This window comes from Emys orbicularis, chromosome 9, assembly GCF_028017835.1.
Source record: "Emys orbicularis isolate rEmyOrb1 chromosome 9, rEmyOrb1.hap1, whole genome shotgun sequence".
Lineage (NCBI taxonomy): Eukaryota > Metazoa > Chordata > Testudines > Emydidae > Emys > Emys orbicularis.
This window is the reverse complement of record NC_088691.1, coordinates 26,290,440-26,307,563: the sequence shown is the minus strand read 5'-3', so window position 1 is coordinate 26,307,563 and position 17,124 is coordinate 26,290,440. Positions and strand designations below refer to the sequence as shown.

General features: G+C 49.5%; 1 protein-coding gene and 1 non-coding gene across 2 annotated transcripts; one reads left to right on the top strand and one right to left on the bottom strand.

Moving 5' to 3' along the window:
• Positions 1-223: 223 nt before the first annotated feature.
• On the bottom strand, positions 224-5,995 carry LOC135883715 (protein Wnt-11b-like). Its single transcript, XM_065410952.1, has 5 exons — positions 5,913-5,995; positions 4,424-4,659; positions 2,868-3,145; positions 1,630-1,922; positions 224-398 (listed from the first exon to the last, which is right to left on the bottom strand). Exons 1-5 carry the CDS (start codon positions 5,993-5,995, stop codon positions 224-226), a joined length of 1,065 nt encoding a protein of 354 aa, XP_065267024.1.
• Positions 5,996-17,031: 11,036 nt separating this feature from the next.
• On the top strand, positions 17,032-17,124 carry TRNAR-UCU (transfer RNA arginine (anticodon UCU)). Its single transcript has 2 exons — positions 17,032-17,068; positions 17,089-17,124. It is a non-coding gene; the product is annotated as a tRNA-Arg (tRNA).

Below are 17,124 nucleotides of genomic sequence, written 5' to 3'. Positions count from 1 at the left end.
TCTGGAAGGGGTGAGGCTAAGGACATCAGGCCTGGTCTTTTCCCAAAAAAGTGTGTTTTCCTGGGTAATGCCAATATGAGGATTTCCACCATGGCCCCTTTTCTAGCCAAAGCTCACAGCTTCCCCTGTGATTAATTAAATATCCAGACATGCTCTGGAGTGTCTCGGAGCATAGGTCCTTTAGTGCTTTCTCAGTGCATGGGCTGCTTCAGGGCCTCCTGCATTACTTGCACACGTATCTCTCCACCGTCCGCTGGCACTTCTTGCACATCACATAGCAGCACCAATAGTACTTGCACTGGCACCTCTCCACCACACTCTCAGTGTAAGCATTGTAGCCACGCCCGCAGCACATCAGGTTGCAGCTGTCACTGCCCACAGAGGTCTTGTTGCATTGCCTGCCAAAGTGGAAGCAGATGAGGGCATTGAGGGGCTTTAGGGATGTGATGGCCCAGCTGTGTCAAGGTGCTAGTCATGGCATAGGAGTTGAGATGGGTCAGTCTAGGAAGCGACTTGCTCAGCCTCCAGGGAAAGACATACATGGGCACCAGAGAATAGTTTGGGAGGGGCTGTTTCTCCCTGAGGGACACTGGAATGATGAGCAGTTTGATGCAGGAAGGGCTATGGAAGAGTTTAGACTGGAGGACCATTATCCTCAAGACTCATCAGGGTGGGGTGGGTAAATGCTTCTGACTCCACCTACTGAATAGCACAGGGGTTCTCAAAATGGGGGTTGGGACCCCTCAGGGGGGGTCACAAGGAATTACATGGGGGGCTGCAAGCTGTCAGCCTCCACCCTAAACCCTGCTTTGCCTCCAGAATTATAATGGTGTTAAATATACAAAAAAGTGTTTTTAATTTAATGGGGGGGGGGGGTCGCATTCAGAGGCTTGCTATGTGAAAGGGGTCACCAGTACACAAGTTTGAGACCCACTGGAATAGCAGGTTCATATGCCAGGCAGCAGGGCTGGGCTGAGGAATGGACTAGTTGAATCTACTGGGCTCTCCATTGCCTTTACAGCTGAATCCTGAATATGGGGGCACCTACCATCCTGTACCCAGGGGAGATAAACAAGCTGCTAGGGTTTCATGGGAATCCCCACACTTGCTGGGTCTGCCATCTAACTAACTGGCAAATTCTTCCTCCCCACAAAACACTCAAGGTTTAGTATCAGCTCTAGTGGAACAGATAGAATAAGAAGATGGATGGGGCCCAATCTAGACCATGGGAGGCCCCTTGTAAGACCATACCATATGAGAAGGGGCTTCTCTCCACCTTTTGCATCCTCTCCCCTCCCTCAAACTGTCTTCAAGTCTGCAGTGAGTTACATGGTTACAAGGTTTGCCTGTGGTAGGGCGTGCATGACAAGAGAGGGGCTCGGGAGTTTATTAAAGCGGATGCAGGGAGATTTCAGAACCTCTTGCAATTACAGCCTCCCTATGCACTCACAATCAAGCTGGCAATGGGACATGTTATGTGTGTTATAGCAGAGATTACATCATTCAGACAAGAAGGGATTTAGAGAGAGACTGTTTCTAGGTTGGACTGCAGAGGTAGAATGAGAGACCCTTATATCAGAGGGAGAGTTATAACATAGGGAAGCTACAGCATCTGTAGCTGGTCCTTACCTGTCCTGAGTCCCCAGAGACCCCAGTTTGGGATTCTTTGTGCAGTAGTCTGGAGAACTGACTAGATAAACCAGCTCAGCCTCTCTCACTGGCCTGATGTCCAGTTCTTTGGGCACCAGCTGCTTTCTGGTCCCCATGTGCCGGTGGGTCACCTTGATGGCTGCCAAGTACTTGGATTTGAGGTCAATGGCTATTTCACTCAAATCTTGCAGCCCCTTCCAACAAGTCTTAACTGAGCAGGAGCCAGAAACACCATGGCATTTACACTTAGTCTCCAAGGAGTCAATCAATACCTGGAAAGAAATAAAATCAGTAAGGAACCCAAGGCTGGGATTCATCCTTCCCTGACACAGCCCATACATCCCAAGAAGATCTCTGAAGAGCATCCACAGGAGGCTTCAGGATATGAGAAAACATGGCCAGTCATTGGCACCCAGGAGGTCTTATCTCACTTAGTAGCTATGGGGGATGCTTTCCTGTGTTGCCAAACATGAAATCCTGCATCAAGACTAACAGGGAATCCAAGGGCTCATTTACTATGCTTTACTGTCCCTGTAACAAGAGGGTAGTCCTTGGGACAAGTGCCATCAATAAGTTTGCAATGGGGCCTGAAGTTTCCCCTCATTAATTCAGGGGTGTGCTGTGGGATGTTTCCCATCTTGCTCCAAATAGCCTGGCTACGTATGGAGACCTGTAGTCTCTGCATGCCATCCCTCCATAGTATTAAGCAGGAGGGATAGCTGCTATTTGCTCCATTTTTGCACATTAGGTGCCAGCTGTGGGCTCCTGGCAAATTGTCAGCAAGGCCATTGGTTGGGTTAGTTTGGTCACCACAGGTCCATTAGCTACCAGGAGTGGAGGTCTGCAGAGACATACAGAAAAACATGCAGTTCTTAGTATAGCAGGTTAGTTCCTGGGGTAAAGCAGGTTCAAAGCTAGGATGGGTCTCAGTGTATCACTGGGAAGATATAAATAGCCAGCAATGATCTCCCTGGAGGTTAGCAAGACAGGGACTCTGCCCTGTTTCTGTAAGGCATGTGTTTGTGTGCATGGGTCATTATAAAGTTACTTTAGCCCATCGATTGCCTCTCCAATTTATTCATGCGTAGTCTCCCAACAATCTGGCAAGAGGCTGCAGCCCTCCTCCGCAACTCAGCCAGAATAACCAGTTATTTCTTAAAGGAGGTGCCCTGGTTGTGGCTGTCTTGCCAATTTTTGTGGCCAGTGACTATACCCACCTGTCGGCCCACTGCATTGTTATGTAGATTCATAAGCCTGGTGGCTTGTCCTCCTGCCTTACTGGACTTCATGGGACCATCAGCAAAGGCAGAACCCATCTGGAGGCCATAGCGGAGGTTGTCCCCACAGCCACCCCACCTGAAGCCAGGCCCAGGCACCTCAGATGGGACAGATCCACAGGAACAGATAGGTAGTTCCCCTGAGGCACAGGCCCGAGCGATGGAATGGCTGACAGCAGCAGCAGCCAATGCATAGACAAATGCAGATTCCCTGGTCCCTATAAAGAAAAAGGAAGAATCCCAGAGTGTCCTGAATCCCAGACACACCAACGGGATTCCTAGTGCCACAGAGCTTTCTTCATACAGAGAAAATCACCATGTACTCTTCAGAATCATCCCCACCTCTCATTCATTTGATGCTAACTGTACGTTTCACAAGGATCTCAGCACGGTGATAGTGGCAGCACAACAGCAATCAGAATTCAGGACCTGGGATGAGGGGGCATGAGGGAAGCATTTCCTTTTGGCTGATGCTCCAGGCAACACTGATTTGGGCTCCAGAGTGAGCAGTGGCTCGCTCTCCTCAGCCTCATTACATGGGTCCTTCGAGAGAGCAGTGCTGTTTACAATTAGTACCTTGGTTTTCTACAGCTCTCTTCACCCAAGGATCTCAGAGCATGCACGCGCACTCTCTCTAGTGAAATCTCACAAACTCTTCACAAAACTGTGGTGTAGGTCAGCATTATTCTCCCCATTTCACAGAAAGGGCAAATGGAGTACAGGGAGTTAGAGCAACTTGCTAAAGTCACACAGCAAAACAGCAGCAGCTCCAGAAACAGAACCCAGGATGGTTTACTCAGTGATGTACTTTAACTGCTCAAGTACATCTCCTCTGACAGATGTATTATTTCTATTATAGTAGCACCCTCCCCCCACACCCCACTCCACCCCAGCCATTAGGGCCAGAGCCCTATTAGATTAGGGAGACAGGGCCCTCTCAGTTCCTTCCAAAAAGCTACTTTCTTTCCCTCTAGCCAGTAATTCCTTTCACAGGAGCAAGAATGCAAAATTCCTGAGGAGGCAATAGCAATTGGACAAAAACAGGTCTAAGAAAATATACTTCCTTTGTGCTCCCGCCCATCTGCATCCCATTCTGATTCTATTCTTTGTGCTATCTTTTTTCACCCTGTTTTGTTCTGTTCTTCACTTTCCCCTGGGATTAACTCTCCCCTTCTTGTTTGTGGGTCTCTAGCAATTGTTCTTTTTTTTAATGTGGAAGTTAATGTCAGTCACCCAGACAGAGAGCTAGCTCTGAGACTGCATCCTGCAGTCTCTTTGCACGCTCCAGGCCAGATTCTGATCTCATTTACACTGGTGTAAATTCTGTACATCTCTAGTGACTCCAATATGGTTACTCTAGAGTATCCAACATCAGAATATGGCCCATTGACTACAATGGGAATTTTGCATGTGAAAGGACTGCAGGAGAATGAAAATACAGTGGCTAGACAAGCAGAGTATAGAAATGCCAGATGATCTAGCAGAGCTTCCTTTACCTTTCATGAGGTCAGGGGTGAAACTGGGTGCATACTCAATGGAAGAGCAGTTCCACCTCATATCCGAGAACGTTTTCTGGCAGACTCCCTTGGTCTCTTTGGCTGCATGTACAATGCTATGCATGAGCTCCAGGTTTCTTCGGCACAGCTGCAACTGGTCTGGGACTAGCCCATCCAAGATCTTACAGTGCTGAGTCTCGTTCCAGGCTACCCTGCTGCCATTCACCATCAGCCCTCTGTCATGAAAGAGGAATTACCATAAACAAGTGAGACAGGGATAGAGAATCCAGTCCAGCCCACTCTTGTTGTGACCAGAGATGTTACTGGGGGTGAGAGATGAGCCATATGTTGAGTATTGGTAACTGGATACCGGGCCTTTCACCTCTAGATCAGGAATCTGGTTATAGTCCAAATCAGTGACAGCTGTTAAGCGGTCCCCCACATGAAAAGAGGTGGTGGGTCTCAGGCCTGGTATCAACATTGTTAAAACAAACATAGCTGGTACTAATTGCATCCCTTTGTTGGTATCCTCAGCAGAGGCACCTGGACTGAATAGACCTGACAGCTAAACTCCCCTCTGTGCCTAGAGGCACCCTCTCCAGATCCAGATTGAGGTACATTGTAGGGCAGTGCACTTGGGAAGCTGGTCCGTCCTGCTGCCGTCAGCGCTGTGAGTTGTCCTGGTGGCACTCCACCCTTAGAGGCATTCCCTACTGTAGGGAATAAGTGTGAACAGCATGTGGGGTTTAAAACGTATACATCTAGCACACACTTTTGTTACATAGACACACAGGGCCTGATTTCCAGAGGGATGAGCAGCCACAGCTTCTGTTGATTTAAAATAGTGTTGGTGCCCAGAACATCTGCAAATTGGGCTATAAACTGCCACATACGTGTGTATGTTTATTTATTCTATATACAAAAAGGGCCAAACTGGAGCAAATGGATGCTCCCACCCACCCAAGGCTGCATGTGACCCATTATTGCTATGTGTGAACTCAGTGGATCTAAGCCGTTATAAAGACCAGCTAACACTTGTATCCTGAGGGGCAAATGTCAGTCTGATTTGAGATGCCATCCACGTAAAATCCTTCCATGCTAGCCCCAAGGCAGGTAGTGACTAGTTGGCCAGAAGGGGAAAGGGCTTGGAAGGGATGGCTGTGTAGAGTTTAAAATCCGGCAGGGGAACAATGGCACACAGCCTGTGCAAGGAGCTGCAGCGTGGCCAGAAAGTGTCCCTATCCCAGGCTGGACTGCCTAGATAGCAGAGGACAGAGAAAGGGAGCCAGCTCCCCGCGGGCTCAGCTTCTCAGCTCCCCTGGAGGGTGGCCGAGCCTGCCCTGTCCCCAGGCAGCAGTTTTGGGAACAGGGATTTTCCAGCTGAGCTGGGGAGCCCCGGGCAGGGTATCTCTCAGCTGCCGGGGGAGGGGTGCGCTGCCATGGGCTGCAGCCCCGCGCCCCCACCCCTCTGCCCTGAGGAGCTACTCACAGCCACTGGATCGCCGCCGAGAGTCCCAGCTGCCAGAGCAGCGCCAGGGTGAGCCGCAGCGGGGCAGGGAAGCTCGAGCCCATCGTAGGAGCAGGCGGCGCTCAGGAGAGGAGCGAGGCGAGTCCGGGAGCAGGGCTAGGGGGCGGCCGGCAGCCCCCGGCTCTTAAAGCGCCCGGGCGCGGCACCCCCCGGGGGGACGGACAATGGGAGTTTCGGGTGCCATTCACACGGCGGCTCCGCTCCCGGCCGGACACGCGGGGCCGTTCGCAGCTTCGTGTCAAAGCCACACAACCCGCTCCTCCCCCGGAAAGGCCGCCGAGCCCCCGCCCCAGGGCCCGGCCAGGTGTCCTGGGGCTGCCCGTAGCTACCCCGAGTCAGCGGCAGTGCCCGCGCCTTCGCCACCCCGGGCCGGCCCAGGGGAAACCGGGGGCGCAGAGCCCGGCGCGAAGCGGAGTTGGGGGGGGGCGCAGTGCCCGGCCTGGGTGAGGTTGGGGGGCGCAGAGCCCGGCCGAGGGTGTGGGGTTGGGGGACGCAGAGCCTGGGGACTGACTCGCGGACACTCCCTTTTCCTGGCGCATCAGGGGTTGGGGCCCCTTGGCTGTGCCCAGAGCCAGCCTTCCCCAACGCTGCCCCTTGGGGGCCGCTCTCCTGCGGGCTGGCCCAGGATCTCACGGCAGTGCACGGGGCTGATCTCGCAGAGGGGTCTCTCCCTGGCCAGGCCTATTTGCATTAACATCCCCCTCCGCATTTAAATAGCGTCAGACAAATATTTCAGGCAGTTCTCAGAGGTGTTGAGACTGTGTCAATCTCCACTTCCCCGGGGAGTAGCGAGGAGCTGGCTGCCCCTTTGAAGAGGCGCTTTGAAATGAGAACTAGGCGGCTCCGGTTTATCTGCATGTGAATTGCTGTGAATCAAGGCAATCAACTGGGGGCGCTATCCCTCTAGGAGCTCACGACGGGTTCGTCCCCAAAACCAAGGGGAGCCCCAGTTGCACTGCCCGGTCCCCGCTCCCAGGCGGCTCTGGAACAACCCCCCGCAGATTAGAGCAAAGGCCAGTAACGTTACACCGCTGCTTCAAACCCTTAAACCTCCTGGCTTGCAAACCGCCCATGGGATTGACCAAGGCGTGCGAACAGCTGGAGCGTGGCGGCCTCTTCCTGTTCAGTGCACAGGTAGAAGAGCCAGCCAGTGAGTCCACTGCCAGCCACGGTTTAGCATATCCATAGCGCCTTGCATTTGCAAACAGTGTACAAATATTTAGGATTACTGAGCTGCCTCGAAGGGGAGACGATTACGTATTAGTATGTCCCTGTTGCAGATAGGAAGAGGGAGACAAACCGAGTTAAATTGCTGCTGTCGATTTACATTGTATTCACATTCTGGGTGATTTGCTTTACCTAGGGTAGTTCTAAATTACACCTCCTAGAGGTGACAGATTAGAGGGGGGAAAGCCGAATTTTTGAGTTAATTGACTTGACAGCACTTTGTGAATCTTCAGTTTTCCACCTTCCCCTGCAGTCAATTAGGGTCAGATCCTCAGAGGTCCTTGAAATCATCTGAATCCATTTAAATAGTTGAAACCAATGGGGGTTGGGATCTGGGCCTTCCTTTTCTAGTTTGAGTGGGACTTTGCTGAGAAAAATGGTTTACAAAAATAGTAAAACCTTTGAGATTGGCAGGGGAGTTCAGCAGCAGATGTAGGAGCTGAGTTAATATTTATTGTTTGGGCATTGGTAGGGGGGACACACACACAAGGACACTCCTTATCCGGAAGTTACTGGTTACAGTCTCAACAAGATGCAAGAAGTAGAGGGGAAGGAAAAGTGAGGGTGATAATAACAAGAACTCCAGGTTACTATGTGCACAGCTTGATGGTTCTGAATACTTTAAATATGTGTTTGCTCATAAATAAAGAATATCCGCTCTCCCCACCTGTCCCTCAATCTAGCCATGATTAACGGGTGCATTTCCTGAGGTCAAGCCTTGAGGGATTTGAAGGAGAAGAACCAAGAGGTGGCTTTACAAATTATCTCAGGCAGGGTTGAAACTACTTGTAAAATTTTTTTTTTAACTGATTGAATTTCAAGTTGATGGCATCTCCTTGTGGGATTTGACTGTGAATGGGAACTGAACTCTGGCAGTTCCTAGCCCCCAGCCCTGTGTTCCATTGCGTTCTTAATAATCCAGTGGGCACTGTTGCCTCTGAGTGTTTTATTCCAGTGCTGACTTCATCATAGGTCTGGAATAAGTTTAGAAATGATGGAAACAGCATTATGTCATGGTTTAACAGTTGGTGTGAACATCAGAGCCAGTGGCAATAGGGCACAAAGTCAAGGGGTGCTCTTCTTGGCCCTTTGCTCTGTAGGATAAAATGATCCTGTAACCCTACACAAGTACTTGCTTTGTGTTTTCAGACCTTCTGTCCTATCCTTCTCTCCTGCCCCCACTTCCTCTGACCCACACCTTGTCACATCTGTCCATTGTGAGCCAGATATTGTAAAATAGCTCAATGATGCATTAGGTCAGTGGTTCCCAAACTTGTTCCGCCGCTTGTGCAGGGAAAGCCCCTGGCGGGCCAGGCCGGTTTGTGTACCTGCCGCGTCCGCAGGTCCGGCTGATCGTGGCTCCCAGTGGCCGCGGTTTGCTGCTTCAGCGGCGCGGGCCGCTTCCAGCAGCTCCCTTTGGCCTGGAGCAGCGAACCGCGGCCACTGGAAGCAGCGATCGGCCGAACCTGTGGAGGTGGACAAAAATACAAGGGAGGGGACAGTGAGCAACAAATCAAATCCCTGGGCATTTCTTTGCATATTAAATAGGAGGAAATAGCTCAACAATACAACCGGTTGGCAATTATTAGTGCCATACCTTGAGTATTTCTGGGGGCAGATCTTGGAGCCCAACTTCTGCCTTCCTTTCTTTTTGAGGCTGTTTATTTTTTGTTTGAAAGATGTTTTAAAAATACATTGTATTTATACATTTCCCCCCCTTGGATCTAGTGAGGACTAGAGACCTGGGCACCCCCTTCCCTCTGCTGTGACCCCAGTCTCCAGGTTACCTACAGTGGAGCTCAGTGGCAATACCCACCCCCAGTTTAAACAGCAGGACTATCCAAATATACGAGTCAATCAAAAACAGAGACCATCTCACTAAGCCTCACCAGCGGGGAGAATCCAGCCCTCTGGGAAAGGCAGAGACATGTGGGGCCAAATTATCGCCAAAAGCACCAGCTCTGGCCCGTGTTACCAATAAAAGCAAGCTAAACCCCACCTTAAAGGGGGCAGAAAGTAAATGAGGGAAGCCCAAAGATCCCCTCTTTTGGATTTGGGGCTAGGAGTTTGGGCTCCCCAGTGAGTCCCCTCCTGAAACTCAGTATAGGGATTCCTCAGAATCTGATTGAACGTGGGAAAGTCCTGCCACTGGCCATTGACTTCTCAGTGTTACCTCCTTCCCCTTTCTTTTCCTAGAGACAAATCCTTTGCTCTACCTGTTTGACTTGCTTAGGATATTAGGAGCTGCTAATAGGTTTCATAACTGTATGAGGATCAATCTGCAGAAGTTTAGTGTGATTAGGAGAGCTACTTGGGGACACCTACTGGGGATGTGTCAGACCAGCTTGGGGAGAGCTCTCAGCATGTTGCCAACAAAAACATTTCCACTGTAATCCCATTAAAGCACCTTTCCAGAAGCTGTGTGAAGGCAAAGCAGCTTCCACCATCATTTTGGAATCCATAACACTGGCACACGATATATACACAAGCACTGAGAACAGACACACTATGCACAATACACAGCAGCCTTAAAACTAATTGATTGATTGAACTTCCTCTATGCCCATCACCAAAACATCTGCCCACAGCATGACCTAACTCAGCATGATGCTGCAATTAGTCTCACAGCACAATGAACCCCTTTCCTTCTGCACTGGCCCATACCAGCCATAAAAAGAACCAGCAATTATCCAGCCAGGCAAATGCTTGACCAAAGCAATGTGCCTTGCACTGCACAATGAAGATCAGGCTTTGATGGACTGAATTCCAGAACGTGGCACATCACATAAGATACCCTCCTGCCTCCAGTAGTATCCCAGAGTGCACACTGGGAAAATTATAGCTAAAGCACCTCAACTATCTCAGCCACAGCACTGGTGCAGGGGATCAGAGCAGGTCCCAAACCACAGCAGGCTTTCTGGATCAGAAGCAGCATCTTAAATTCCACTGCTACAATGAGTGAGGCCCTGCCGAGCAATGTACACAACTGAGTAAAACCATGCATATAATACTCAGGAATTTAGCAAGACAAAAAGAGAGAGGGGAAAAAAAGAAGTGGGGAAAATATAAAGGAAGGTATGCCATCACTGCAGAGTTAACTTGGGCTCTTATCCACCGTAGATTCATTTGCTGCTCCAGTGCAAAGCAGGGCTGAGGGGAAGGATTCCCACTGGAACAGATGGGCTGTGATGGAGCCAGCAGCCTTGTGAAGTCAAATGCTAATTTCTTTTGGAAATATTCCCTGTTATAAGACCTCTGCCTCGGGCTTTTTCACTCTCCCCCTTCTTGTGTGATCACCACTTTAAATGGAAGGAAGCTTCTTTTTACTGGCCATAATTAGATGGGTAGTTAATATCTTCCCCCTGACCTCCTTTTGACTTGCCATCATGTGAAATAAAACGATAATGGCGCTTGGATTGCTGACCTTCCCCAGTTACTTCCCTGGGATGAAAAGGCATTTAGTGCTTTGTGTCTGAGTAATGGTCCATGAGGAAGGTACCTACTGGGGAGGGGATAAGGTCACTCCCAAATCCCAAAGGGAGATAAAAGAGGCTTAAATTAAAAGAAAGAGAAAATCTAGCTGATACTGTATTATTGCGGGAATCAGCTGATTTCCATCTCATTAGCCTTTCTGCTCCTGGGCTCTCCCTGATGATTAGGTTTTGAACCATGGGGCTTTCAGCAAACCCTGGTAAATTGTGGAATGACTTTTCAGCAGAGTGGAGGGAGAAGAGACCCAGGAGGGGAGTGGGAGATTCAAAGGGAGGAAAGCTGCTTCACACGGCTGCCCAACAAAGGCACAGCTGGGATGTCTCTGCAAGGACCCCTTCATATGTAGGCCAGTAGATACCCTCCTGCATATGGATTTCTGCTTCACTGTGTTCCAGGAGGAGGAGGAGTCTGGTCCATCTCTGCACTTCAGATCAGGGCACAAGACAGAACCAGTTTCCATTTACCATGTGTTCTCTGACAGAACACTGCCAGTATCTTGCTTTAGGTTCTGAGGTCGAACCAAAGGGTTGAGTGCTCTGTATCAGAGGGAGAATGGCCTTTTCTTTTCCTGTGCAGTAGGGACTTTGAAAATCCTCCCTGAGCATCTCTGAATGGGGAAGATTTCCTGCTGGTGAAAGTAGGTTTGTGCTGCACATTTCGGAGACAAAGAAGTGCCATGCAGTGTGCTGGATCTGGCTGGAGGATTTGGCCTGTCCCGTATTTCTGGAGCTCTAAATTCCATTTTAAAGATCAGACTCTTACCAGAACTGGGGGCTAAGCTGCCTATTTATTTTTTAAATCAATGTTTTTCAGCGAAGCATCTGAATAAACAAAGTAGCAGTGGCCACCTTCTCCTGCCTTCCCTTCTTGCCTTGCCTGAATCCTCTCTAATGTGTGGTCATCACGGAACACTACAAAACTAGCCTCAGACACAACAGTGACATCAAGAGATGTCTCAGCTACAGGAGGACAGATTTCTTGCCCTCTTCACTGCCCTGCCTTGCTCCAGCTGATGGCCAGAAGAGAGAAGAAACAGAATGGGAAAGATAAAGAGACAAATCAGCTATTATGGCTTTGATTCTCAGACTGGTATTGTCTCTGCTTGCCTGCTACTTAATGAGAATCCCAAGTCACTGACCTAGATGGAGCTCCAGCACATACATCAGTGCAGCCTCTTCCACTGCTAGTCCTTCACTTCTCTCTCATTTGTTCCATCAGTGCATCCTCTCTTCTCCCTCTATCTCCTGGCTGTTTGGATCAAGATACAGCATAATGGGAAGGGACCATCAATCCATCGATTGCTCTTTCTTATGAAAGATTAAGACATTGGCTATGTTGCCAATTCAGCTATAAAGGAATAAGTTCAACTGTGAAGGAAGCCCTGATGGAAGGCCCTGGAAGGTAACAGGTGAGAGAAAGCTATGATCTGCTGCATCCCTGTGCATTTCCTAATCCAGACAGACCCAAGTGGAGTTCAGAGAGCCTGGTAATACCATAGCCCCTGGGTTTCCTTATTGCCCTGGACACATTCCAGGCACTTCAGCCTCTTCTATACCTTGTATGTGTCTCTCTCAGAAAGGCGGCAACTCCTCTTGCCTCTTCCAAGGCCATGAAATGTGCATGATCTTATCTGTGATGAAATTCACTGGCTGGTTTCAGATGAAATGCATGGAGGCATGCGTGGGTGAGATCTGCTTCTTCTCATGAGGAAAGCATGGGGCAGTGTAAGGGGACTGCTGAGGAAGGAAGAGCTGGCTAGGTGCTGCATAGCAGGAGAATCTCAGGGGAGTCCCAGGAGATCAGCCAGAGGGAATCACCTCCCACAGAAATCCAGAGCCCTGAGGCAGCCTTGGCATAATTCCTGGCTGGGAGGTGGTGATATAATCATCATAAAGAACAACACATGCACTGCAGGTGCAGGAAACAATGATCTTTACATTAGTTTATAATAGCCTCAGCATCCTCCACCCAGCTCAGTTACTTCTTATCAATCCAAAGTCTCCTCAGGCCACCCCTTCTATTTAACAATGGGCGCTGCTGTCATTTGCTCCACTTAATGTTTGGGCTGCAGTTGGGCATTGCCCTGTGTTATCTGAGGACTTGAGTATTGTCACTGCATGTGAAATCTTTTTCTCCCCCTTGGACCAGTTGCTCCTATAACTTCTTTGAATTCAGTGTGCTTACGCCCAACATGAATCTGGTCCATGAACTTCAACCTTTCCCAGGAGCTATGAGAGAGAAACTGGTCCCTTAAATCCGTGACACATTGGATAGTACACAAGATAAGATCCCAGAAGTTAGAACTGGAAACGCCCCATCTAGCTAGCCTGTTCTCCTGGGGGCTGATGCAGGATTTGTCCATACAGTATAATCTCCAGTGCTTTGTCCTGTATACTATTAAATTATTCAAGCAATGGAGCTTCCATCAATTCTTTTGGGCGATAAATCCAGGTCAAATTGGTCAAAATGGTTCCTGATAATCAGCCTACAGGTCTCTTTGCTCCGTTCCATCCTGTTGCTACTTGTTGTGCCTCTGGATGTCTGTAAATATCTTTTCTCACACCCTACAAGCATAGGTGTGTTGATAGTTTTTACCTTGAACACAGCTCAGATGTGTGGTTCACACTTCTCTTTAGTTATGGCTCACATATTATTTTCATTCTGAACCTCCTTTTTTAGTGTTTTTAAATAACTTTCCTCATAAGTTCCCCTTTGAGCTGAAGTGTCTTGTGCTTGTTCTAGGTCCAGAGGTGGGGAGGAAAGTTTGAAGAAAATCTGTTCAATGGATTTGGAGTTTTCTGAACATGAAAAATTGGGTTTTCAGCTGTGAAAAATTGTCCAGGTGCTTTTTCATGCTGGTATAACAAAACCAACTGGAACATACCAATTCAAATTCATCACATGTTTAGCCCTCAGAGATGCATGTTTTGCTAAGCTTGAGTGAGTCATGAAGTGATCAGTGAATGAAGCCACTGCACTGGGCATGCCTGCTATGTTGTTTTACATATCAGCGTAGGTGCCTATCCCATACAGTTAGCCAAATTTTCAGAATCACATAGACCGTGGAGCATTCCATATTCTCCCAGCCTGCTGACAATCCCCTGCACCCTCTGAGCACCATCCAAAGGGGCACAGTAGCTCTGTCAGCCTCCGAACTGGACCCCAGCCCTGCCAGTTTCAAAGTCATTGTGCTCTGTGCTCATGCACCCAGAGCTGCCTTGCACCCAGCAAAACGTGCTTAATGGGACAGTATCTACACTGGCTCTGTTTCTCTAAAATCTCCCACCGGTGCAACTCCACTCGTGTGAGTGCTGTTGGGAGTCCTTGTGTAGGCAGGTGCCAGCATTTTAACTTCTATGCCACCTAACCCAGGTCTGAACAGGTCTTCATGACACTGTCACTAGGGGGGGCTGCACCAATGAGAGGAACAGTGGGAGATTTTAGGAAAACTGGCAGAGACCCTAACCTCACTGGGTGATTTCATTGGGCTAATTTCATTAGCTACCAGAGTCTAACGGAACCACAGGACCCCAAGGAAAGGTACTGCCAGCACAACACCTATGCCCCAGCGTTCCCACAACCTGCCCCAAGCCTGTATGCAAAGGCAGGCTTAGCAAAATACCACATCTTTGCAGAGTGTGAACTACTCATGCAGCTTCCTCTCCCCCAAATCCTGAGTGCCGAGCTGTGGGGTTCATTAACTGAATAAATACAGGGATAAGGGATGTTTGACTCTTAACAGCAGCTACCACTCGAGAACATGACAGATCAGCAATTTCCCAGCAGGCCCTGCGATGGGATTCCTGGGCAATGGGAAACTACTGCCTCATCTACCTAGCTCTGAGCTCCTTGTGCTCCTGGCAGGCCCCACACTGAACACTTGAGAAGCGGCTGTGAGAAGAATTCCTGCATTCAGAGGGAGGGAGCAGGACTCTCAGCAGGGTGAGACAGGAAGGAGAACCCCCCTAAGCCTTCAGGAAAGTAGCACTTAGGATGCTAAGTGGCAGGTGACTCACCCTCACCAGCCGGGTATTGTGACCCCTGCTCCTTGGTTTATCTGGTTCTCAGAGAAACTCCAGGGGAGTTTTATGACCAGAAATGGGTTTGACTACCCTGGGCTGCATGCAAACTGACAGGGCCCCAGAGGGACCTAACACCTTCCCCCAGCCTGCAGCATAAGGCCCCAACCAATACAAACACCAAATGCAGGTCCCTGACAGACAACTTCAGGATGCTCCTAAACACCCTCAGCCAAACAGGGGAGCCCCAGCCATACAGACGCCTCCTGCTCCTAAGCACTGACCTTGCTAATGTGGGAGGTGTTGATGCCTCTCAGTCCACTTCCTAGTGGCCAGGTGTCCGCACTGATAAAACCCCTCCACAATTGGCACTAACTGGCCTCTTCGCCCCTCAGCAGACAGACCACAGGGATGGAGCTCAGGGCAGCCTGAGGCATGTTGGTGAGGTGGGCATGGGAAGGTTGCACTGCAGCTGCCTGGGCTGGACCCACTGCGTGGAGAGCCCCTATGGCTGATTTGTCCCTTTTCACCAGCACGTAATTTGCTAATCTGTAATACAATTGACTCCCTGGTACCTATGAGACCCCCTCTTCCATTCTCCAGGCTTTCTGCTTCCTGCTCCAGCTGAGGCGCCTCTCCCCTCCCCACACTCAAAGCTCTCCCACTGCCCCACATCCCCAGCTGATGGGAGAAGGGACAGTGCAGTGAGAGCAGTCCCTTCCCCCCTGCATACACCCAAGCACAGGCTCCCCCTCAGCTCCCCTCCTTTTCTGTTCTCCCATTCACCACCTTTATGACCACCATAAACCTCTCCACATCTCCTTTTCAATGAGGCTGTAAAGTATGAACTGGTGACCTGAGGATTCCAGACCATGGGCTCCTGACCCTCTGGCAGTGGGGCAGCTTACATCCCAGACATGCAGCTGGGCCTGGTGTCTATGGCAAGTGTAACTGCACATCATTCTGTCCAGGGGTCAGCTCCTCAGAGTTCAGTCTCCACAGGCAGGAATGCCCACAGGAGGCACCAGGTGCATCTGGTCAGGAGTCCAGGTGTGATTTTTTTCAGTTCTGGCTTGGAGATGATTGAACTAATGAGAGAACAGGTGGGTTTGGCCCAAGATAGGGGAGAAATCTCATGTCAACAGCTCACCAAAATTTGTTGCCTTTGAATTTACACCCAAACTCCAGTCCTGATTTGGCATACCTCCAGAACCCACCCAAACAGACTACAGAACCAAATACCAGCCTAGTGGCTCATTATCTTGAATTATGAAAAAGCTAGCTCATAAGAACCCTCTACAGTCACAATCAGAGATCATATGAAAATATAAGGTGAGGGTACTATCTAGTGGGGGACATAGTCACATACCCAGGATTCCCAGATGTTCTGTACTGTGGTCTGCAGAACATAAATAAAGGCAAAATGAGAGTCCAGTTGGTACCCATCAGTTGGGCCTTCCCACTTTCATTGCACTCATGCATTCAGTGCTGGCATTGGCAGATTGCAATTTATGACATAAAAGAATTTTTTTAGTTGGTGCATTAAAACTGGAGGCAGAGCTCCTGTCCAGAGCCCATTCCAGGAGGCACAGAAATAAGAATGTGTCTACACAGAGCATTGGATAGTGCCCTGCATTTGAGGATCTCAACATGCTCTGCATATAATAGACATGCCTCAGTACAGCTAAGACATGTTTATATCCCTTTCTCAATTCAGGTGATTCTGTCCCTACATGGTACTGATCCCAGAGTCCCTTCCGGGGGGCACAAGGACCCCATTCCAGTTTGTCTCCTCCCAGGGGGTAGGCAGAGAATCTGATCTTGGAGTCATCCTCTGCCTGTCCTTGGTACAAACTGCCTTAGCTAGCTAGCTTGTCACCCTTGACAGAGTGTGAGAGATCCCAGACTGGCATTCTGTGCCCCATTGCCCTGGATTGATACCTGTTTGATGCATCCTGGCCCAGATACACCAAATCATTGTTTGGTTTCAGTTCACCCAGATAGCCCTGGGTATGGCTGGTACTTTATACTGGCAACTTGGCAAACTCGGCAAACTCAAGAATCTAAAATCAAGTAATTAGCAGGCAAAGCTATTAAAATCCCAAAGCACTCAAATATCAACGCCAGTGACAGTTTGAAAGGGAGAGGGAAAGGAGAGTTGGTGAGTATGATATCCAGGTACTTATGCATCTGACACTGAGGAGCCAGCCTCGCTGTCAGTATTACTCAGGGTATGGAGTATGGCAGAGGCTTGAAGCAGCCAGCATGCAGCAATTTTGTCTGTCTGACCCCTGACCTCAGTGAAGCCTGCAATGCAGCCACATAGTGTCTCTGCAGCCACAGGCTCTGTGGCGCAATGGATAGCGCATTGGACTTCTAGATCGGTGATAGATGAAGCCATTCAAAGGTTGTGGGTTTGAGACCCACCAGAGTTG